A 24697-nucleotide genomic window follows, 5' to 3' on the forward strand; every position below is an offset into this window, starting at 1 on the left:
TGATTAGAATCAAAGGTCCTATCCTCTAAGTAGATGACTTAAAAAAAAAAAACTGTTCTGCATGAAGAGTCACTAACCTGGGACAAGAAGTTCTAAATGCTGTTTTGATTGAGTTTACATGCTCACTTTTAAAGTTGAATTTTAGAAAATCTTTGCTTCTATCATACTACTCCCAATAAATACCTGTTAATCTGAAACAGGATATCAAGTTTAGCATTCTTTAGAAACGATACATCAGTATACATGAAAACTGCCATTGGGAGTTTATGTGCAAAAAATAGGTGCTTGAAATTAAATTCACCACCATCCAGGTGTTAGGCACATACACTGCAAAATCCAAATCATTCCCACTCCAAATACTAGAATCAATTGCAAGTGCTGCACTTTACATTGCTTCAAGTCATTAAGAAATGGAAATTCCATATTTAATTTGGAATGTGTATCGCCATCATCATACATTGCTAATATGTTGGCCAAAGGATTTCAGTCATTTTTGCATTGAGAGGGTGTTAAGTTTTTCACTACACTGAAAACCTCATGAATTTCAATGACTGATTGTCAACATCCTACTGAGACTGAACAGATGAAAAAAGAGATCTTAATTTTCTGGTGTAAGTAACACAGGGCCCTGCAACACAAAAAATGGTATTTCTAAGCATCCTCCTTGTCAGGTAGGCAGATCATCAGACCATCTCAGGTGCATGTACAATCAATCCCAGTTCATGCCAAAACATGGGTTTGATGGTCATGCATACAATAGTATTTGCTGTATGTACACTCAATGTTTTACAGCCAATGACTGGGAACATGACAATTTGTAACCTGGCAATTCATTCATGCATTATTATGTGATGCTTTGACCTCAGAAATCAATAATAATGAAACAAAAGCAGAGGCAATGGAACTTGAGATTTCAGAAGCTGAAGTATTAGCACCCTCCAAAAACAAAAGAAATAAAAAAGGCAAGAAAAGGAAGTAGCTCAAGAATGTAAGATGCTGATGGTGATGTGGAGCTTAAAGGAAAAATACCAGCAGGTAGAATTATCAAAGCCAATCAAATCTAATCTCTTTGCAGCTTTGAGGTAGCAAGTGTCAAGATTTTGAACAGTGATTAAGTTGAAGTGATGATATTTGATTAAGTTTTCCATACTTGTGCTATTAGGGTGTTCAGCATATAGGTCCTACCTGAATATCAAATAGTTCCAGTAGGTTTTATGTTGGTTTTAACTTTTTTCGTTTCCGTTTTTTACCTGATTCCCTAGGCCTTCCTGTTAACATAAGGGCAGGGCTGGTAAAAAGCCCTAAGGTAATGCATTTTGTTGAACACTGAAGTAATAAATACTCAAACCATTTACATTTCAAAAGAAATCTCATTGTCCTTTGCATTAAAGTAATAACTTTATAACGTCTGATTTGACATTCCATTTACAAAGTAATTATACAAAAGCAAAGAAATAATAAACGAAGTTGGCATTACATACGTCATTTCCAAGATCCATCTATAATTACTGTTACCATGCAGTATTCAACATTTGCTTTCAGCTCTGTAGTCAAGCTATTTTCAGCTCACCATCCACTCGCTGGTGCAAGTTTTGTTCCTATCAGTAATTAAATCCTAGAAATCTATACTCTTCCATGACAATTCTACCCCATTTTTCACACACTTCAAAAAGAAAGGTTTTCATCTTAAAATCTTAACTGCTTAGTCTTTGGCAATTAAAGACTTTTTGGAAAACTGGAATTGATCTAATGAAACTTTTTTCCAAATAGAAGACATAGAAAAAATATCAAGCCATACACACATAAAAATAACCATTTTCAATGTGGTTTTGTCTACTCATAACTCAACCTAGTTTCATCTAAAACACTCAGCTCAGATTATAAATTGATGTCCAATAAAATCACAGCAGAGGCCTAACTTTTCTTTTATATAAATCCTACTTCTGCTCTGTACATAGCAACTGAAGTTTACATTTGCTTACACCAGATTTATGTCTCCATGCTGGATGGAGACAGTGCAGAAAACCCTTCCTTACCCAGCCACCTACGAAATCCATCACCTTTGGGCAGCTTTCCTCCTATATTTACCTGCTTTTCATTGACTCTAATTTTGGGCTGGGTCTAGTGCACCCTTAAATTCCCAGCAGAGGTGCAAAACAAACTTTTGAGGCTTCCTTCAACCAAAATCAGGAGAAAGGGAGGTGTCCTTTCTACTGTAGTGGGTTTCCTGAATAAGTGTCAAGTTCTGCATTGATTGCACCCTAGTATGAGGATCTGAGCTAATGATTTTAGGTGGTTTTATGAAAGTCAGATTTAAAGTAAATACTTTTCCCCATAAATCTTTCCCCATGGTAACTTCAATGTTGTCTTGGTAAGGCAAACTTAGGTTTAATGTGACAACTGACAATAAATGCTTTGACTATATGTAAGTAAGAAAACAACAGGAACAAGCAATGTTGTTTCAAAACTCCTTACTCTTGAATATTGAACTTATTCCTAAGTGCTTTACGTTCATTTCATTAATATTTTCCCCAAGGTCAAGTAAATCTCAGCCTTAGCCCTGTCTCCACAAAGTCTAAAGAAATTAGGCAAGAGAGCTCACCAATAAGCTGCAACATGACAACCTTTAACTTAGTTAAGCAAGACCTGAATACTACTGGGCATTTACATTTATTTAAAGGCTAACTTAATGAGAATTGATACACTTTAAAGTTCAAATCCAAACTCTTTATACAGCACAAACTATCCCTAATTTTGCATCTTCAACACACAGAGAAGTAGCTGGGAGCTTCTCTACTGAGTTCACTGGAAGCAAAGTTTGCTTTACATTCTTTACTAATATAAAAATAAGGTCCATATGAAATCAGCATAAATGCAAAAATAAAAGGAAAACATACCAGTTTCTTCTTCTCTATAATCTGAATTAGTATTTGATGATGTACAGGTGCATTCCATATGCTCTTCTAATCTCACCAGAACTTCTTTTAATTTTGGCTTTTTTCTAACATATTCCACTTTTGCCACCTATAAAATACGATGAGGTATGTACTGAGACACATTAACATAGTTATAGTTCAGAACTGAAGACAGGTAACTAAATACCTCTATTTTTTAATGTAGCCAAACCCATATAAAATGTTAGCTTTTAATCATCTTTTATCTTAATTGTGCATCGTGTTACTATTTATTGCACAGACTATTTGTTTATTCAAGTTCAGCAGTTTGAAACAACTTTCTTTTCCCCCAAGAGATAAAACAATTTCCCATTCATTTTGGTTTGAAGTTGTAAGCAGCTCAGCTTTCACATATATCACAATAAGCTTCTATACAGATTCCAATCAGTGGTTGTTCTTGTAGACTGCCACTTTTAGCCTGATCTTCTGTACATGTTGACCACTGTTCTTACGCCGAAGGCTAACAGTGAAGGCATTAAGTTGGTTTGTAATACGTTTTATAATTTACAAATTGGTGTCTCCAGACCCCTCTGAACGTAGTGTCCTCAATAATACAGAACCAGGATCTGAATAACAGCTGAGAAAGCAGCAATCTCAATCCTGCTCACTTCTTGCAATGACCTGGGACTTGTTTACAAGAGCTCCCATGCACTGTTTTTAGGTCCAAGGGAACTACCACTCGCAAACTGGATCCAGCCTTTGGCTTTATTGTGGATAGCTGGCAGGTATGCTATTTCTCTACAGTCCATCCAACTGCTTCCAACTGCACTGCTCCACTTTGGGCCAACGCACTGGTATCCTTAAAAAAAAAAGTCTGGAGGGAAGGTGAAGTCGGAGGAAGCAGCATGCTGGAGAAGCTCTGGCTACATGCAGGTCTCTCATCTGAAGGAAACCAATGCAGAAGAGAAGGATGTTGGGGTGGGGAGGATACCGAACGTGAGGACATCCTGACCAACTTGGTGCCGGCAGCCAGGAGAGGAGGAACAGCGCAGGGGGCAAGAACACTGCTGTGGTGGGGCACTGAAATGGGTTATGGGATGCTGGGTGCCAACTTGCACTAAGTGTAACGGGCATGATGGTCATGGCCGTGCAAGGGAATACGGCATAATGTGGGCAAAGAGAGTGCTAGACAGTGTGTAAGGGGTCCAATGTTTAGCTTACAATTGTGTTAAACACTGCATGAATAGGTGATAATCATTTGCTTGAAATGAAAATCACTGAAATGAAATCATGGCTTCTCAGTCCTACTGATGATTTATCTAACATCTGACAAAAGGGGGCTGCAATGTGGCTGTCCCAGCAAACAAGAAGACTACATAGTACAGGTATGCATTATAAATAAGATAGATGAGGGAGCAGAAGGACAAGAGAGGCTGGTTGTCTCTACAAAAGTTACAGGACAAAGCCATTAAGTCTGATCCAACCAAAAGCTCCAGTTAGTATCAAATAAAGCATCCACAATTACACTAGACTCTCCTGGTAATGGTTTACTTGTGTGTTTGGTAGGGATTTAATACCCCACATCAATCTTCACACTATGAAAATCATTCCCTGGCGCTCCCAAAACTGGAACAGTGTCACAAAATGAGAGTGGTGGCTGGAAAAAAACATCACATTCCCAAGTTCCCAGAAACACTCTTGTGGCTCTGTGGACACAAACTACCAAGGACCTCCGAATGACAGTAACAGAAGCTAGAGCAAAATCCTGGCCTTACTAAAAGTCAGTGAGAAATCTGCCATAGCTTTCATGGAGCAAGGAGTTCAGATCCACATTTCAGTCACCGCCTCTTGTGTCAACAGGATCTGGAGACAATTTTCATTTACCCAGCAAACAAAAGTTGCAGAGAGACAGATGCAGTAACTAAAGTGTCCACATTAAAAGGTATGTTCCAAAACTGTCAGATCTCCTTATAAACAGATTAAGAGCTGGCCATGACATACAAGAATGCTTTTGCTGAAAGACCAGCTATGGGTCAAAGCAGTATGTTTCAAAATCTCCTATCAGAACCCAACTCCATCAAGCCTTTGAATGCAAAGATTTGAAAATGTATGGTACAACTGAGTCATCTGGCATCAAAGGATGACTAATCCTTAAAATTTACAAAAACAAACAGTAATTAAGACACCTCCATCATCAGAGACAAAGAAAGAGACCAAGCAATCATGAAACAGCTTTCAGATCTGCCATGCTTATTACAGCTGTTAGAATAAACCAGTCTTATTGAAAATTACATGCAACAAAAATAAACTGTAATCAAGCTTTTTAAAGTCTGTCCTTGTTTTGCTTGGTTTTCCAAGCTGAAAGATATATGCAGTTCCTGTGGCTATTTGGTATTAAACAACATAAAAAAAAAACTGAAAAAGATAATACTTTGAATAGGATCATAATGAATTTATGCAGCAATTTAAAGCTGTTTTTTACTGTACTGTAGTTAAGATACAATCCAGCATACGTTCCACTGCCCTACTTCATGCTACGCAAGCTAAAGGAATGTCATTTTGTAAGATGTTGCATATATTCAAACTGAAGCAGCACAAACCAGATAAATTGCTGTGCTTGTGTCATCTATTAACAAACACCTGCTGGCCCACAGGATGCTAATCTAAAATGTTGAAGGTTGCAGTTCTGATTTTCAGTGGGTATAAACAGAGATACCTATGCTAACATCATGGGATTTGGCCTTGTGTTAGCATCTTTTTTCTTCTTTGTATTTTTCTCCCTGGTGTTTATCTCGTACAGTTATTCTCAAGTGCCAAATGCTTTGAGACGGTCACTCCTCAACAAACCAAGATTAGCTTCTTTTGCTTGTCCCTAACGCAACAAAACTAAAAATCCTCAAATCCTCCAAAACCACAAAATATCACTATATAAAAGCTCTGTAAGAGAAAGACAGTGAAATAACTGACTAGCTTAGTTAAATGGTGTATAATAAATTGCTGGCACCACACTTGCATCACCGTAGACTCTAGTTACTATCCTGCGGTATGGTGTGGTGGCTAAGTAAAAATGAAAATAGAATCTGATAAAAATATATGGCCTAACAGAAACATCATGGGAACACCTCTTCTAGAGCATCTCCAGCATAGATGAAATCAGGGAGTAATAGCAGGAAAAAAACAAGACTGTAACCAGAAGTGACAAAAACACCACTAGCACAAAGCCAAAATTTATCGCGGGCAGGAACTTGCAAAAGAAGTCGCAGTGCAGAAAATTCCTCGTAACAGCAAAACTCATGTGGCTGATAGGTAAATACAGGACGGGAAATAAAACCAAAAAGCAATTGAATGAAGATGCTTTTTGGAATCTTCTGCTTCTTCCATCTTAAAATAAACGTGTGCTGGTAAGATGGAGGGAAAACCTGCCTTCACCTTGCAACTGTGATCTTTGCAGCCCTCAGGTCTGCAAGGAAGTCAACAGGGCATAAAGGCACCACAACGACTGAGCAGGGACCGGGGATCCCGCGGGGCCTGGCAAGTCACCAAGCGTTTCGCAGGACTGGAGCCACCGCTCCAGGGACAGGACGGCAGGACTGGCGCGATGCCTTCCAGGACACAACCGCGCCAGCTGTGCATGCCTCGGCAGCGCAGGCAGCATGGGAAGCAGCAGGGAGGCCAGCCACCTCAGAGCCTGGCAGCCACCCATCCTAAAACACCCATTAAAGACACTTACAGGGCACTCCTCTGGCAAAATCCCTACCTCAGAAAAGCCTGTTCCCAGTTATTTAGGGTGTGGGGTACGGAGAGCTTTGCCTACAGGGAAGCGAGGCCCAGGGGTGCACTGCCTTGTCAGCGCCCGGCTCAGGCAGAAGCCCTCTCACAGCCCCGGGGTGGGGAACTGCGGCCCTGCCGGGCCCCAGGGCGGCGGGAAGCCCTGTCACAGCCCCGGGTCGGGGAACTGCGGCCCTGCCAGGCCCCGGGGCAGCGGGAAGCCCTGTCACAGCGCCGGGTGGAGGGAGCTGCGGCCCTGCCGGGCCCCGGGGCGGCGGGAAGCCCTGTCACAGCCCCGGGTGGGGGGGCGGCGGCGGGAAGCCCTCTGCCGGCAGCGGGGCAGGCTGGGAAACGCAGTCCCCGCGGCGCGGGAAGCCGAGGCGGCCGCGGGGCAGGCTGGGAAGGCGCCGGGGGAGGGGCAGGAGGGTGAAGCGGCGGCGGGAGCCGCCTCAGAGGGCGGTTTGGAGGTGCCTCAGCGAGGGCACGGCGGGAGGAAGGGTCCGGCGGCAGAACCGGAGGGTGCCGCAGCAAGCTCGTCGCGGGAGGGGAATGGCCGATGTGGGGTCTCTACGTCCTCTCTCCCTGAGCGGGAGCAGCCAGACCTTGCCCTCTGCCAGGGGACTGGGGGTGGCAGGGTTCCTCTCAGGCGCTGAGGGCACCTCTCTGGTTTTCTGTCTCCGCCTGTGTCGGTGTTTCCCTTGTTTCTCCCATCCTTAAACTGAGCTTTGATAACCTGTCCGCTGGTCCTGCCTGCAGGTCCCACCAAGTGCTGGCAGTAATCTCCAGCTGAGCCACAGCTAAAATCGAAGTGCTGTTTGTCCTAATCATAGAAACGGTCACTGAAGAAAAACGTTCTTAAACCTGCAAACACTACATACGGCCATTTTACCTACACACTCAATTTGTTCTGCAAGGCCTTTTTAACCTCTCCAGAGGCTGGGTAGCTCAGCTGAACAACTCGTTCTGAATTCCTGCATTTTTTTCCGTCTCTTTGAAACCTCTCTGCACAACTCCCAGATGACAACTGAGGAGCTGCTCCTGAATTCCCTCCTTTCCAGCTTCTTTTCTCTCTGTCCTTCCCTCATACTAATTTACTGTAAGAATATACTACGTTCAATTTCCCCGAATCAGCTCAACCTTGAATATTCAGAAATGGCTGAAGCTCGTATGGCTATGGCTGAAGTCCAAGCAGAAGGCAAAGCTGAGGTAGATGGAGTGAATTAGCTCGTTTCTTAATTTGGAAATGAGCACTGCTGCAAACAACCAATAATACTCAGCTTGGCTATTCAAAATAAGCGGTATAGGCAGGATTTGCTCCATAATATTAACTGGTTTTTGCTGCTGTGACCAAAGACACTAAGAACATCATGATCAACATTATGAAAAACCTCTTGGGAAGACTCAGTTCAGAAACCCCCCAAATAAATTATGGTCTGGTACTTGGTAAATACTTGATCTTGCTGTGGAGAAACAACAGAATCTGCAGATGTTACCGAAATGCTTTTGCAGACAGGGGAGGAAATATGTCTGTAACAGACACCAACACCCCTAACTCACCAATCCTTGTCACCATTACTCTATTGGGAGAGAAATGCAATTCTTTCCTTCCTATCAAAGAGCAACTCCCAACCAGCCTCTTTATTTCGGTCCGATTTTTGCAGGGCTGTACAGGTACAGCTTGCTGAATAGAGATGGCTTTAGGACCAGGGGGCTGTGTTCTCATGGGCTCACTATGTCATGGTGCAGGGCACACCTACCTTTTACTAACTCACCCCATGAAAGGGAACCCTTAGAGGACCCATTTTGGGGAAGCCGTTCCACCATCACCCCTAGTTTGGAGCCTTCCTACAGCTCCAATTCCACAAGCCCATTAACAGTACTTTCCTGACCAAAGCTCAGTGAAGGCAAAGTAAGGACACCCCCAAACCCTGCAGCCTTTGAATCATGTCCCAGGAACAGAATGCCCCAAGACAAGCACCTCCGCTGCTCCTCCCACACGGCCACGGCCGTCTCTTAACCTTGACTACAGCAGCCCTCAGTAAGACAAAGAAAACACCCTTTGCTTTCGCCTGTTGGATGATGCAAACCCACTTGCTGACCTTTCTGGATGAACATTTTTCTAGTGTGAATGGGCCAGCTATGATCTCACTACCTTGTCAATGAAGAGGAAGTGGGGAAAGCCTTTTCAATGTTAAATCAAAAGAGGGCTTTTATGCAGTCTGACATCAGGGGAAAACACAAGACGGCTTTCCAACCGCACTGCAGGAACAGCTAAGAAGGCTCTCCAAAACCACTCCCCCTACCTTTGCAGCGACCCTCACTCTGGGCCAGCTACTTAATGGCATGAGCAGACATTCAGCTCTGAACGTAGGATTGGCAAAAGGCTCATAAAACCATCAATTATATCAAAGCTACAAGAGGATCTGACTCTGGAGGGCATAAATATGGATTCTGTTCAGAGATTTCTGGTGTGACAGTGGGGTCAGCCTACAACCTTTACAATGAACATCCTGTTCCTGCTTGACCTCTTGTCCTTTTTTTTCCCTTCTACTTAATGACTGTTTGGAGCAGTCTTGGAGCTTGGAAAAAAAAAAAAAAAGTCCTCCAAAGCTAGCTGACGTATATTGATATTGCTGGTTGCAATATATTTACACAGCCACAAAAAGCCGCTGCTCAGCTGAGCCTACTTTTAGCTTGTGCCCTACTAAAATGAATGCAAATGTAAAAGCACTAAAACCGCATCAGCGGACTGAATGAGAAACTAAGATTTCTTTAATGTGGCGGTGTGCTAGGGAAGCAGCCCCAACAATGACATCCCACAAAGCTGCTGCCAGTTGTGGAGTTTGCAGCTTCTAGGGAACCCTCAGTGTCCCCAGCAGCAGGGGACTTCCGACAGCCAAACTTCTATCTATAACCTTCCCCATCACTGCAGGTGTAGGAAAAAAGCACAGGGTTGCAATATCACACCCAAGTACCAACAGCAAGTTCACAATACATGGCTCAACTCTTTGCTGGGCATCTCCGGCTGCTTTGTGTGTATTAGTTGCTACACAAAATTAACTGGAAGCTGTATCAAACCCAAAGGGAACAGCATTAGATATTAAAACCCTGAGGCACTTTGCTCTTTAACTCCTATTCTGAACAGCTTGCAATTGTAGTGCTTCAAGTTCCCCAGTTTGTTCTCAGCCCTCAAATAATTACTGATCCCAATTTTTTCCTCATTTTTAATTGTTACTGCAAAGTGTATCCCACAAAGGAAGGGCAGCAAGCAAGTGTAAAGTATAATTATTTTTTGAAAGACTGAGGGAATCTGTTCAGATGTTTGTCCAGCTTATTTGGGTGTGAAAGCATTTTTCAGATGTTCAGAAATGGAAAAGAAAAAGATATCCTGCTCAGATGCATGCCTGTGTGTATGAAAAACAATGAAATGGCTTAGATGCCTTATTTTGTGTTTAGGATGTACAGCGCTACATTAACAGCACCTTTCTCAATAAGAAATCTGTTGCAAGTACAGCAATCAGTGTGTTGTGCTGGGCAATTTTATGTTCAAGAATGTGGTGGGTTTTTTTTAAATTCTGCTCTTAAAATACTCAGGACAACAAGAACTCAGAGTCTTAACAATATAAATGCTAAGTGTAAGTCTAATCTCCTACACACAGATGTAGATCAACATTACTTGTTTAAACACTGATAAAAATTAGAACACAGTGAAGCCGAATGAACATAAGAAATATTTCACGTAATATTTACTGGAAAATTGCAACAGGGATTTTCTCTAATGAGTAAATACAGCATGAAGCCGTTGAGTCTTCTATCCCTGGGGTAAGATAATTTGAAACACATTTTTTCAGATCAAAAGTGTTATGTTGTCAAATATAAAAGCCCAATTTAGGCTGCATAATATTTAATTAAGAAAACAGCATTCCATACTGTGATTTATTTATTTTTTTAAGTCCAATGCCCCTTGAGTCATTTTGTCTTCTTAACTTTAAGATTTGTACTGTGCGAGATCATGGGAAAGACAGAAGCAACTTTATTTTCATTACAAAAGAAGAAAAACCTAAAGGGAATCCTGTGAATATCAAATCCAAACCCAAGATTTCCCAATAATCATGCAACTTGAATAGGCCATCTGCTCACTCAAAATGGAGAGGAGCACTGTACCTGATCCTGTGGCTTATGACGATGGATAACAGAGAACCAGGTCACACAGAACAGCCACAAGAACACCTGGAGTATTTAGACTTAAGGGGACCCTCTTAGGGCTCCGCAGCCACGATTTGCTCACCTTGACACTTCTGTGATGTATCCGCGATGGCTGGCATTTCACACTGCTGGTGTTGCAACAGCCAGTGCAACGTTTCACCTCCACGCAGGGCGGCCATATCAGGAAGTTGGCAGAGGTGGGATCAATCTGACTCCGAGGTATCTCGTATATAACCGTCCGTGTTTTGCAGACAGCCGGGATAGCTTCCTCTGCAAACACAAGAAATTCACACTTCCAGGTGAGCAGCTGCTCTCACCTCAGAGCACCCAGATACTTTACACCATTGATTTTTGAGTGGCACCCTTAGCTGGCGGGTTGAGATGGTGTTCTCAGTTCCCACTGCTCACTGACAAGTCGGTGCTGAGTACTGTTTGCCTACCACTAAACCATGTGTGCTACCCTAGGGAGAAGCTTGACTCACTCCCAAAAGCCCAGCCCTAAAACAAGGGTTTACAATGGCCTGGCTCCCAACATAGCTCAGAGCACGTACCATTAGATAAGACAATCCCGGCTCTTTAGAAGTGACAGCAAGCCAGGGGCTTCTCCAGATTAGATGATCCTCTAATACAGCCTCATAGCAACTGCATAACAGCAGCTGCTATTTTACAACATTGGGGTGATCACTGCACACACGTATTATCACACAAGTATGCAATACCCGGCAAACACCACCACAGAAGTTGCACTGAGGGTAATTAGATCACACCCAAACTGGTTGAGCTGGGAAACAACCCGTGCCACCTTGAAATTTTCCACTTCCAAAACCTTAACATCCCCACATCAGGGAGTCTGGTCCATCTGCCATCCGAAAGGGCAACTGCCGTTTTTTCTGAATGAAGTTATCAAAGGTCTGTACATGGTGGGTCTTATTTAATTTGTTATTTCTTGAATAAGGCAAAACCACAAAAGTAGCATGACTGAAAAACCTGCAGCTAAACCAATAACCTGTTGGGCTCAGGTAAGGTGAGCTTGTAGACAAGTTTCAGCCACCTGAGGATCATAAAGCGTAACTCTGTACTGCTGCATGACGCTGCCATGAAAAATCCAAACCAAGTATTGTTTTCAACCTAGGGACTGCCTAAGAAGTCAAGCTGATAATTCAAAACGGTCCAGAAAATAGCAATTGCAGGGACAACTTGTTTGATGGTAAGCTCTCTGAAGGCAGCCTGGATTTTTTTGCCTTACAGCGGAAGCAGTGATAGCTTTGGGTTAGATGTGTCAGGGAACTGGAATACTGCCTGTGCTTCTTCAGTTACTTCCGAAGTACAAGAAGTTCAGGCCTGACCTGTGCCTGTAACATGAAAATCTAGGCTTAGTTTTGAAAGGGATGCATTTCAGTTGGCTAAATAGAGTGAAAATTCTTCTTCTCAAACCCCAGTGCCATGAACTCAAGAAAATTAATGGATCCCATACTGCAAGATAGCTGGCAACTCCTACAAGTTATTGAGTATACCCAGTTCCCACTGACTTTTATGGGGAGGCATTCAACACCTTGCAGAGTAAGGTGCCAAGTGTAGCAGACTGTTTCAGAACCGCTGTTCTCTAGAGGCATTCAATGTGACGAGTGCGCTTGCCAATTCACACTGCAAATCCAGGCTGACAGCATGCTGTGCTATCTACCGCGTACCACCATAGCTTAAAGTACAAATATATGAACTCTGAATTACCTATAATAGATATGATCATGGATGTTTTCCACAGTCAAATGGAATGGTAAAACACTCAGATCTAAACAGATGAACAAGCAGTGTGTACAAATCCTATTCTAAAATTCACTAGCATCTCTTTAAATTTGTATTTGGGCTTTGTTGGATCACCATCATTATTGTTTAGCAAGAACAAAATCCCTTGTAAACATGCGTGGTGCCCTACGCAATGATGGAAATCAATGCCCCAGCATTTCCATCAATGGCTTTTAATTTTTTGTATAAGCTGGTTTCTTCTTGTGAATAAAGAGTCAAGCTGTTTCCTTTTGTGGAGCTTCTGTACTGAAAACTCTACCAACTGTTGATGTTTTTTAAGGCACACTGCTGTAGTTGTTCCCCACACTATGAATTATACATTGAATATCACAGCATTTTCTAACCAAGGTCTAGCTTTCTAACATGCTGCAACAAGAAAGTGAATGTAAAGAATTTGTGCTTGTCTGTCTCCTATGGACATCCTCCAGAAGACAGCTTCTCAGGCAAAGGCTCGTTTCGTGCAAAAAGAAAGGCAGAAACTAGAAATGGCCTTTTCCCTTTGTGCGTGTCGCGTTTTTCCAGTGAAATGTCCTGCTTGGCTGACCAAAAGCACCCCCTCTGTTTTTACTCCCTAAGTACAAACAGCTTGTTTCTTACCAATGCTTCTTTTTCTGCGAATGGGCACAGGACGATTCTCTTGCGCATGTTTAGCAGAATGAACACTATAAGATCTCAAGTTTGTTTCTGAAACATCATCATATCCTAGAACAGGAAACAAAATATTAAACCTCAGCTATGTTATTTGCATCAGTGTTGCTACAGTGCTGTTCCATACATATAAACCTGCGCTGCTCATATGCATAAAACCAAATCCTGCTGCAATTAGTCTAACGTAACTCCTGCCAATGCAACTGCAAGGGCATAAGGCAGGGAAGACATAGATGTTAAATGTCACGTATAAGCATGCACAATTTAATTCTAATATCCACTTTACTGAAAGCCCCCAGAAACAGTGCACACTCTGTGACACAGAACCATATCTAAAGTAAAACAGTTGCATTGTTATGTGAAAGGCATAATACAGCTTTTCTTACTGGAAAGGTGTAGAAATAAGAACAATTATACTTCACGTGAAACGTTTCTTCTAAGTTTTTTGGAGTTCTGGTATGAGGCTATGGTAAAAAATATGGTATTACACACCCAACAGCAACAATGCTGCCTCTGTAAATTTTCTCTTGCTTAGTGTTCAGGGCAGTACTAGGACAGAATCAAAAGCAAAAAGTAACTAGCATGGGTTTCCTTTTAGCCTCTCTGTTGCAGAACAAATCCCCTGTGAAGTATCCTAACCTTTGGAGGGGCATCTGAAGCTACTGCAAACTCTGGGACTGCATCCAGGCTTGTCTTGTTCCCTAAATAAGCCTACCACATGGGTTAAAGGGCCATGAGAAAAAGCAAAGATGGAAAACTTGGCATTTCATTTATCATAAAAAACAACAAAATAACTGCTCCAACTATTTGGTTTTGTTAAGTGAAGCAGTCCAGGTCATGTCCCATGCAGTAGGGTTCTGAAAATGACAAGCACAATCTGCAAACAGGGGATCGGGAAGATGTAAGCAAACTGAAGACTGCATACAGATTCCAGTACACCGCAACTAAGATTTTTAGCACTCTGCTGCTTGGAGTGCCCTCTGTAACATCACTGAAGAGTTTCAAGGTTTCACTGCTGGCTCCAAAGAAAACTGTGATGTGCACTAAAAAATGTAAATGGCCATTATACAGTACTCAGTTACCCTCTACAAGCTACCAACATCCTACACTCCTGTCTTCTGCACTGTCACGCTCCCTGCTTCCAGTTCGTTTTGTATGTACAGTTGACTGTGTCTCCAGAACTTGTTTTATTTCAGCTTTATTAGTAATACACATCATGAGAGTCTCCTCTACAAACCAACCAATTAATTTTCTCCTCCCTCCAAGAAATCCTGACCTAAAGAGCATGCAGCTTGTGGAATCACCTGCAGAGCCTGGAAAGACATGAAGACAATGGTATCTTCAGCATCTCAGAAAGAGCTCTCTGCCTCAAGGTTTAGCTTCACTTCTTGGAAAATACAATCGTAGGTAGCTAAGAGAAGATGAAATGGGAGGTCCAAGAGGTAGTGCCAGGATCACCCACTGGTCCTGTCTATTCTTATCAGCAGAACAGATCCTTGTCTGAAATAAGTCAGTGTGAAATCTAGACTCTCAATTTACCCAAATAAGTTGGCTCCTACTTCCTGTGTAGAGTGCTTGTTTCCCACTGCTTTTGATGGGAAATTTTGGAACCTAAATGATTAGCTGATAGTGAGCCTTATTTGCAGTCCCAGTCCTGTAATGTAACACAGCAATGACTAATGGATTTTATTTCTGCTTTTATTGTACCCCATACTCCAGAAAACTCATCAGTGGGGTAAATAAAATGGCTTGCCTGAGACCCCACAGGAAGCTTGCGACCGAGCTGAGGAGCAGAGCCAGGTCTCCCGCATGCCATTCCAAAAGCACCAGGCCATCCACCTGACCCCAAATGGTGTTATGCAAAATGAGGATCCGTTCTGATGTTCCTTCAGCCCTCTTCTGCTTCCTAGCACTCAGCCACCCAACACCTTAATACTGACCTCCTTTTTGGCAGCTTGGAGTTGTCACAATCTCTCCCTCAGTTTGAGGCAATGAAGTGATATTCAAAAGAAAGCAGCATGAATTCTGCTTAGTGTAAGATCCAAGCTAGGCTCAGAGCAAGAAGCATCTCCGTCCACATGCAAACAGTGTTTTAAAAAGATTAAACACAAAACTAATGCCTCTAATCCGAACTGCTTGGTGGGCACAGACATCTTGCTGAAAAGAGAAACCGTCGATGATGCCAGCTGTACGGCAGGCCCGAGCCACAGGTCCTAATCCCACATTCAACACGCTGGCATAGCTCCCTTCTAACATGACTGATTTCTTGCTGTCTTGTTTAAAGAAACTGGTAAGACTAAAGGAATAGTATGATCAGCTAACCAATATGTTAAGCCATGTGCTTATATATAACTGCTCAACTCAGCTGCAATTAGCCATATTCTATCATCATGTTTATAAAGCAAAACGACATGTCGAGGAGCATGTGTTGCTTATAAGATGATTTCTAAGGTGAAGAAGGCCTCTGGCTCATACTGTATCTCACTGTCTCGCTACATATCTTAGGCATGTACATCACTTCTTAAGTTCATGTCTCGCTGTGAGGGTTAAAAGAAGAGATCTACAGAGCTAGCACAGCAGACTGCAAAATAAGTTCCAGTCAAACCTCAATGCATTATGCAACACATATTGTATTATTTCTATCGACACAGCATCGATGTGTTGTTGTTTTTTTTTTAATAAACAGAATTATGGAGCATATGGCTGGAGCCAGAAGACACTATAATGCTAAAGGCACTTGGTGTCCCCCCCGATCCCCACATGCATTTGGAAGGAATTCCATTTCCCAGTGAAGTCAATGGGAAAATCACTGAAGTTCAAGCAAACTTTAAGTCACCAGAAGTCTTGCCCAAGCAGGACCAAAAAACAGAAAGTCAGCCTTGAAACGCAGACTTGACTCTGGATGTGTGGCCAGAAGACTTTCTTTTATTTCATTAAAACAACGATGGTACAGTAACTACAAATAGCACTCTCTAGTCTGACTTTAAATAAGCCTGATACCTAATTTGCATCAGTTTTTTTCCCCTAATGTACTGATTTAGGAGCATGAAGTTGCAGGATACAGATATGCTCTTAGCAAAGGAAATGGGAGTTTATGGGTGCTTAGTGCCTCACAAAATGAGGCTTAGAGCAGAAAGCTTACAAACGGATGGTTCTTAGTTTAGAAATTGAACACTGCTTGTCACGAAGTGAAGATGGAGGATGCTACACGGAGCCAGATTAATGCAGCTCTCTTTTAACGTTTTAATAATAAAAGTTTTCATGGCAGCCCATCAAGAACCTTCTCTGTAATCTTTTAGGTACTGACAACATATCAATGATGGGTATAAAAACTCTTGCAATTAGCCTTGGTCAATCCATTACTGTAGCTGAAATTGTTCTTTTTTGTCAGATTGGCATTTTTCCACTGGGTCGTGGAGTATAAATCACAGAGTTCCTATGACATTCTGCCAATATGTGATTACTCTTCTCACTAAATAAGCCTGTGGAAAGCATCCTAACACGACTGTTATTTTATATTTATCAATTTATACTGTCGCATTGCTATCTCCTTCCGAAACAATTTTATGCGAGGTACATCCCCAATATATGCAGTCTTAACACAAACCTTCTACATGTCACTTTGATGTGCATCCAAAAAATGTAGGTCCAACACTTCTAGTACCAACAGCAGCAGTTTAGGAAATTCTCATTCTCTCTTTTTTTTTCAGGAATTCAATGTAAGGTACAATAAACTGAAATGGTCTGTCTTACAAATCGGTCCTAGAGCCAGAAAGCCCAAGGCAACATCAATCTGTTTGTTTGATCTTCTTTCTGGCTGATGCAAAATATGCCCTTCTGACATCCAACTGCAGAGATAGATGTCATTAAGTTTTCAACTTTGATCTATTAAAGGAAATATAAGTAGCCGCCTGCAAGATCCTGTTTTGTTTAGGTTTTTTTCCCTTTACCTAGATGTGATCAACCAACTGTAAAGGAGGAGGAGTATTCCCTCTATCTGTCTCAGGAAAAACACAGGACACACATGGCAGATGCCCGCCTCTCATAATGTTTAAGAGGTGCAAGGAAAGCTAACACATTGCACTGTAACATCCTCAATTTGAGCGCCACACCAAAAGCACAAAGTCAGCAGAAGATTTTCCAATAGATTGAGCTCTGCAGCAATCTAACACTTTTCCATGAAAGTATACTGTTAATTTAGAACGTTTCTCCACTTAACAAAAGCTGCTCTGCTAGTTCTTAATCACAGGCTGTTAAATTCACATGGCCTAAGGTGACCCTGTGGTTGATGCCCTTAAACCATGCAAAGAAGCACACTCAGCCCTGCGCTTCCCCACGCAGGGAGACGACTGGGGGAAAATCTGTTCCCAGCGGGAGGCAAACATAATAGGTGATGAAATGAACTCTACCTCCCACAGGACAGACGGGAGAGGTGAAGCGCGGGGAGAAAAACCACGCTGCTAAGCCAAAGAGAACTTCACGGGCAGAATATAGGAAATGCCCCCGTTTCGGTGATTTAGTCTGTTAGTAGTAAAACTGTACTCTGCACGCTACAGCTGCCTACTTCCTGGGATCGTGCATGCTTTCTGTTTTAAACAGGGTCAGGCTCTGCTCTCCGTCACGCCAAGGAAACTCTGTTGCTGACTATGGATCTCAATCACAGCAAATTAATTAATATAAGACCCTGTTTCTCATATAAACAAGGAATTTTCATGTTGCCTTTACAGGGATTTCTCTTTGAATCGGACATGCAGCACTGGGCTCTGACAAATTGGCCTGGATTTTCGTTTTTGAATACAATGACAAGCTCCATGTTGGGTAGTGTTTTTCTTTAAGTAATATGCCAGATGGTCTGGGGGTGTGGTTTCTAATTTTATGAAGGGGGTTATCAGTCATCTCTGCGCTACAATATAGAGACCAAATCTGTCAGAATAGAAGAAAAACCTGCCCACTCTGACTTATAAAACTTACTTTTCCAATTAAAAATACATGCTTTGCATTGCAGGAGAGAAAATGACTGTTCTTCCTTCAATTTCCACAGATTCTGTCTTGTTACTCAGAAATATCAGATATTTTCTGCATGCATGCCTGATCCTGCAAACTCTTCCCCTACAAGACCATTCTTAATTCTCGAGTCCACCCACTGAGTTTAAACAGGGCTACTCACATGCAGAAGGACTGGCAATACCATGCACTAAAACGAGGGAGAAAATAATCACTGGAGTGTTTTATTCTGAGCCTCAGTTTAAATGAGTGTATGCTATAAAATACAAATACATCCACTGTACAAGCCTTCACTGAACTAGCCCTTCCCTAAATGCAACTACGGCCCTAAGGAAATACATTTCAGAAATATTATCTTACCAGTGACAACTAGAAAACATTTGATTTGCTAATCCAAGCTAATACTAAATATAGTAAACAGGCCTGATCCTGTTTACTGAAGAAAACATGGTAATTTCAATGTTCGATTAGTCACTCTGATAAACCCTTAATAAGAATTGCTCATGACAGTAAAGACTGCAGGACTGTGCCCAGAAAACGTATATGCGGGTAGTAAAGACCAGTTACTCTCTATGAAGATCCAATCCTGCTTGTGTAGCTCAGAATAAAGCGCAGCAGGCGTGCAAAAGGAGCACTCACATAAGCAAGAACAGGGTGAAAAGCTGAATATTTTGTTTTTATTTTTTAATACTGTTTGAGTTTGTGTCTTAAGGCATTACTGTTTCATGTTGAAATAGTAAAATATTCATGTGTCTTGTTTCTCTAATGGTTTCTAAACTGACAAATTGCATGAAAACAGCAAAACGAAATGGTAAACTCGTGGCTGACCTCTTCCATTTCTGGTCATGCATCCTCTTCTGGTTAATATTAGCCACGAGGTAAATAATTATTTTCTGAAATAAATTTTTTGGCTACATCTATGAATTTATTCCGCTCCCGCCATTGCTCCACTTGCCTGCTTGATTCTCTTGCAATGGAGCCATGTGAACTTTTGCTCTCCTTGTAAGTGGTATTTAAAAATGAAGCATGTGCTTGTTACACTGGGGCATTTGAAAAAATAATGTCTTCTGGTAGCTACAGAATACCGACTCAAACGCAGAAGCAGCATGCAGTATTTTAAAACACTAGCGCTCAGATCCAGCCCTTCTGCAACAGCAGCCAAGCCTTCCACTGAGTTCACTGGGAAAAAGATTTTAGCAGTAGTGCACTTGTCTGGTCCAAAACAGTCTTCAGTGGGGAAATATGTATTGCATACCCCTTCCCTGTTGTGAAAGCTTCTTTAATTGCAGTGATAAGCAATAATGATGAAGCACTGCTCTCCAAATATACTAAACCGATGCCAATGAATCTGGTAATTAGTAATTAGCCTCTCTGGTAAAGTATTGTGCAAGAGAGAAATATTCCCATTTTCAGTGTAATGGGAAACCGTTTGCTCCCTAATCACATGAAAATTGAAAGCTATGTCTGTAAAATACGTTCTTAGTGCATTCCTGCTCATTAATACAGCACTATACAAAAAGCAGTGAGTTAAACTCTAGAAGGATCCTGCAATGCTGAATGAAGGTGATTGAACCTGGCACAGATTTTACAAAAATACACAGCATATGGTTTAAAAGGAGATGGCCCAGTACCAACGCAAGCAAAACTCATTCATTTTTCTCCATGTTTGCTCTTCAGAAAGATGCAGGTTTCCCTTGGGCACATCAAAGGTGCCGGGTTTATTCTCTCTCAACTAAGGGAAGAAATCACCAGGAACAAAGGGCATCAAGTGAAACCAAATGATAAGAAACCCAGTAATACGGTGCTTCTAGATGTCATTTACTGCTGCAACGATCTGTTTGAACTGCACGTTCTCACTACACCCATTTGCATGCCTAATGATGCAGAAAATAACCCTGCGCTATTTTCTTTTGGAAAAAAAGTGTATTTTTAAGGTTAAGCTTCATATGCAGGTTCCTGTTTAAAATCAGCGTAGACGGTTTATTTTCCTTTTAATAAAGCCCAGCGCTTGAAGAGACATTACTTCATTCATAAATATTGTTTCAAATATTTTAAATACCTCTAGGACAGTAGTTTAAAGATAACAGAGCAGTGCAAGACCAACAACAAACCTTATGGAAATTCTTCTCCGCTGAGAGACGGAGAGGTCTGAAAACACAGAGGGTCACTAGGTCCCTCTCCACCCTGAACCCCCCGAAGTTTTAATTCCCGATCGGCCCCTTGGCCGCCGCCTCCCTTTGAAATAAAGCTCCCCTGCCCAGGCCAGCCTGGCTCTTCAGGCTGGGTCCCCGCACGGCTTCTCGCCGCCGAGGCGAGGCGGCCCCGGCCGCGCCGCCGGAGCGGCGAAAGGCGTGCGGGGCGCTGCGCCGCGGCCGCCCGCGGTGCCTCCCCCCCGGGGCGGCGGCGGCCGACGGCGCGGAAGGAAGGAGGACGGGACTAATTTACCTACGGAGTCAATCTCCAGGAGGCGCTGCAAGTCGCGGATGCTGTGGATCTCGCTGTGCGCCAGCCGCTCGATGAGCTCCTGCGGGATCTCGGCCTCCTTCAAAGACACACACACACACACCGCGGGTCACCGCGCAGCCCCGCGCAGCGCTCCCCCCCCCCCCCCCACGCCCCTGCCCCACCGGGCATTGAGCGCTTCGGGGCTGGGGGTTGGGGTTTATGGAGGGTGCAGGGTGTTTGCTGGACGTGTTTGGACGAAGCAGGGGAAAAATCCACGCTCGCACCCACCGCCCCCAAAGCTCCGCCGGGCGCCGGAGCGCTCCCCGCCGCCCCCTCCTGCGCGCCCGCGGGGGCTGCGCGGCGCCCGCTGAACTGCGCCACGGCGCAGCCGGGCGGCTCGGCACGGCCCCGGCCTGGCGGAGCGTGTGCGCGGCAGAGCCGAGCCTCCTCTCCCCCGAGCCCGGCTCGACGGGCTGGAAACCCACCCCGGGCAACCGGCTTGCTGAAGTTTGCCCAAGCGGGCGTGAAGTCCGCCGCGGGCGAGGGTTCTCCCGACCCGGGGAGGAGGACGGTCGTGCCCAGCGGGACCAGCCGCCATCCTCCCAGCGCCCACGTCGCGGCTCCCGGTGCCAAGCAAACCCGGTGCCGGGAAAAGTTGCAAGAGTCGCCGTGCAGCGCCGAGCACCGCGCTCGCCCCGACCGGGGCCACCTGTAGCAACCCCCAAGACGCGGCTCCGCGCCCCGCTCCGGCCCCGACCCTCGCCCGCTGATCTTCCAAAACCGGGCAGGGGCGTTTTGGGGACGGGGCTGGGGGGGGGGGGGGGTCGGACACGGTTTATTCAACCAACTTCTGCCCGCGGCACTAACGGTGCCCGCGGTCGGCTGCGTGCAGCGCCGTGCGCCCTGGGGGCGGCTCCGCTCACCGCTCTCTTTGCAAATACCCGCAGCCCGTTTGCACCCCGCGGGGCGTGAAAAAAAAACCATATATATCACAAGATAGATAGATGTAAGAATTTTTTAAGGGCAGCCAGCAGCCCCGGAGCGGAACGCACGGTCATTCCCCTTCAGCCTGTGGCACGCGTGAAATGGCAACTCGCTTTCTGCCACGGCCGCGCAGGGGCTGGGGGAGGGCGAGAGCTGCCGGCGGGGCCAGGGCGCGGAGATGCCCGCGGAGCCCAGGTGGGCAACCCGCTCCCTCCCCCCCGTGCCCTCCGCGGCCGGTTCGCCCCGACACCCCCCCCCCCTTCCCCCGGTCTGCGGCGTCCCCCGGGGACCGAGAACGCAGGAAAAGCCGCTCTCACCTACCTCGGAGAAGGTAAAGGACAGGTAGCCAAAACCTATCAGCAAAACGCAAGCCCAGGTCCTCATCGCGGTCTAGTGCACTTTAGACACGGAGGGAAGGCGAGGCTGATGGAGAGGAGCTGCAGGCCGGCTCCTGCCGCGCAGAAATTCAGTACCATCCCTCAGGGGAAAGGCAGCGGGGTGGCTCGGGGGTCCTCCGCATCCAGGGTGGGTCGGGGCTGCCGCGGACGAAATGACGGCGCTGCCGCTGTTTGTAACGTTCCCCCTCGCTATTACGGGAGCGTGGCCGCTCTCCCTTTTCTGCTGCTCTCGCTCGCTCCTCTTGGCTCTTAGGACTAGACCAGCCGGTACTTCTGCATATTTGCTTAGATCAGACCAAAGTGAAACCCAAGGAGTCGATCCGGAGCGCAGCCGAAACGCCCATCACCTGTCTGGGGCGGCTGGCCCCCCTCGCGGCGGGCGGCGCTGGGGCCCGCCTCCCCCCGCCGCCGCGGCCTCCCGCTCCGCGCCGGGACCGAGGGGTTTTTTTTTTTTTGCTCGATTTGCCGGCTTCTCCCCCACCCCGCTGTGCTTGCCCCTCCACCCTCTCCCCCTTTCTCAAAAAAAGGGGGGGGAAAAATTAAAAAAAAAAATTCAAAAAATTTTTATTGATACGGATCGCAATGTTTCTCTTGCTCAGAACGGTCCCGCTTGCCTCCCCGGCTGGGGTGAGGTTAAAAATAATAATTAATTACGAAGAATAGCAGGGATAGAGCGGAGCAGTATTGCAAGATCTGCCTCGGTGCAGTTCCTTCTCCACTTTGCACGGGAGGAGAAGAGAGGAGGAGGAAGGACAAAAAAAAAAAAAAGACAGATAGGCAAGAAGGTTTAAATCCCAAGGGGATCGGAGACGAACTGCAACTCCTGGCGGAGGGAGGATTCCCGGGTTCGCTCCGAAGCGGTGGCCTGTCTGGAGCGTGGCTCCGGCGAGGAGCAGCATATACCGCTCCCCTCCCAGCCATGCGCCTCCCCCGTCCCTCCTCCCGGTACTCCCGGCACCAAACCCACAAACAACAAGTAGTGGGGGCCGCCGCCAGCTGCAGCCCCTGCTCGGAGGGCGAGAGGGGCTCTGCCCACATGTGAGGGAAGGGGAAAAAAAAAAAAAATTTAAAAAAAAAATCAAAAGAGCCGGAGGAAGGGGGCCGGGGAGGGAGCGGGGCAGCCTGCCCGCCACCCCGGCCCTCTGCGGCACTGGGGCGGGGGAGCCGAGGAGCGGGGAAGGGCTGGGAGCTGCTGCGCAACAGCCGCCGCGTAACCTTACGGGATCCACCTTGTGCCCCTGCCTTTTATATAAGGCGGAAGAGATCGCCATGACCACGGAGGGTTTGGGTGGTTTTTTTTCCTATCGTTATTTTTTTTTTTTTGAGGGGGGGGGAGGCTTACCCTTTTGCAGAAGGGGAGGGGCAGAGTGGCGGTGGGTTGTGTTGTTATTTTTTTTTTAACGCAGCCTTCCTTGCAAAGGAGAAAAACCTCCCTTAAGAAATAAAAAAGCACGCCCCCCCCCCCCAAAATAAAAAAATAAAAAGCAGCCGGGGGTGGGCAGCGGGCACCCTCCGCCCTGCGGCACCTGGCTGCGGCATCCGCTGGTGCGGGGCTCCCCGCCGCGGCCGCGGAGACGCGGCGCCCCGGGGCTCCGCCGCAACCGGCCCCGGTCCCCCCCCGTCCGTCCCTCCCGCTTCCCCGGCAGCCAGCCCGCGGAGCATCGGTGCCGGAGCCGGGCGGTGGCGGCTGGTTTTCCTTTCGCATCCCTCCTTCCCCGCCGCCCCGGAGAGAAAATGCCCCCTTTTCCCCGGCGCAGATTGGCACAAGGTGCCTGCTGCACCCTGACATCTCCCTGAACTCATTGTGATTTAAATAACAGCCCTTTCTCATCTAAACAAAGCATCTTAATAGCAGATGCAAAGAATTCGGCTCATCTGAAAATCCAATAGCATTTAAGTGGATTAACTGCAATAACACAACTGAGGAGTGATACTATCCTTCATGGAAGACAATAGACTGTAAATGCACAGCCAGGGAGACTTATCCTTTCATCTCTGAATTTCCTTCAGCATTTCAAAAGCGAATGCTTTCTAGAAGCCCTGGAGGGGTTTGCACGCTACTGGCTTGGACATGCTTCTAGGAAACAACCTGTGCTTTAATGGGCACTTTGCAATTGCATAGAAGTTCCCACCAAAACAGAAGTGGCCTTTCAAGTACGTTTAATTCTCTCTCATGATGTCATGTAGGCTTACAGGGTGGTCTCCAGGACCACAAGGGGGGAAAAAGAAAGGTGGGGGTTGAAAAGAAAGAAAAGGAAAAGAGATGTAAAAGATTTGGAAGCACTTTAAAAAGGAGAATGCTTTTTTTTTTTTTTCAAGACAGAAAATGCTGAGCCAGTGTGGAGCCATTCTCAAATGCCTCCTGATATAAAAAAAAATGATCCGAGTGCCACACTGCAGCAGACCCATCCACGCAAGCCGCGCTGGCAAGCAGCAGGGCAAGCGGGAGGCAGACCAGGGCAAGTCATTCTGGTAGTTGCCATCGCTTTCTTACACGGGCTTTGACGTTGCAGAAGTAAAAGTGATGGCTTTAGTTAAAAAAAAAAA

At 45.2% G+C, this 24697-nt stretch overlaps 1 protein-coding gene across 7 annotated transcripts in view; it reads right to left on the reverse strand.

Moving 5' to 3' along the window:
* The window catches only part of PDGFA (platelet derived growth factor subunit A), a 37570-nt gene extending 14094 nt beyond the window's left edge, over positions 1–23476 (reverse strand). The window contains exons 1-7 of one of the 7 annotated variants that reach the window (XR_011329339.1): positions 22074–23468; positions 20769–20865; positions 13269–13373; positions 10951–11138; positions 2898–3024; positions 1186–1268; positions 78–191 (exon numbers count right to left, since the gene is read on the reverse strand). Coding sequence is in view for 5 of the 7 variants with exons in the window: in XM_069810185.1 (XP_069666286.1) it covers positions 1213–1268; positions 2898–3024; positions 10951–11138; positions 13269–13373; positions 20769–20865; positions 22074–22136 (636 nt within the window). In the remaining 2 variants the exon portion in view is untranslated. Of the gene's footprint in view, positions 1–77; positions 192–1185; positions 1269–2897; positions 3025–10950; positions 11139–13268; positions 13374–20768; positions 20866–22073 lie in introns of all 7 variants that reach the window. The other 6 variants (XR_011329340.1, XM_069810185.1, XM_069810182.1 and 3 more) reach the window with 6 other exon arrangements.
* Positions 23477–24697: the final 1221 nt, after the last annotated feature.

This window comes from Haliaeetus albicilla, chromosome 22 (genome assembly GCF_947461875.1).
Source record: "Haliaeetus albicilla chromosome 22, bHalAlb1.1, whole genome shotgun sequence".
Taxonomy (NCBI): domain Eukaryota; kingdom Metazoa; phylum Chordata; class Aves; order Accipitriformes; family Accipitridae; genus Haliaeetus; species Haliaeetus albicilla.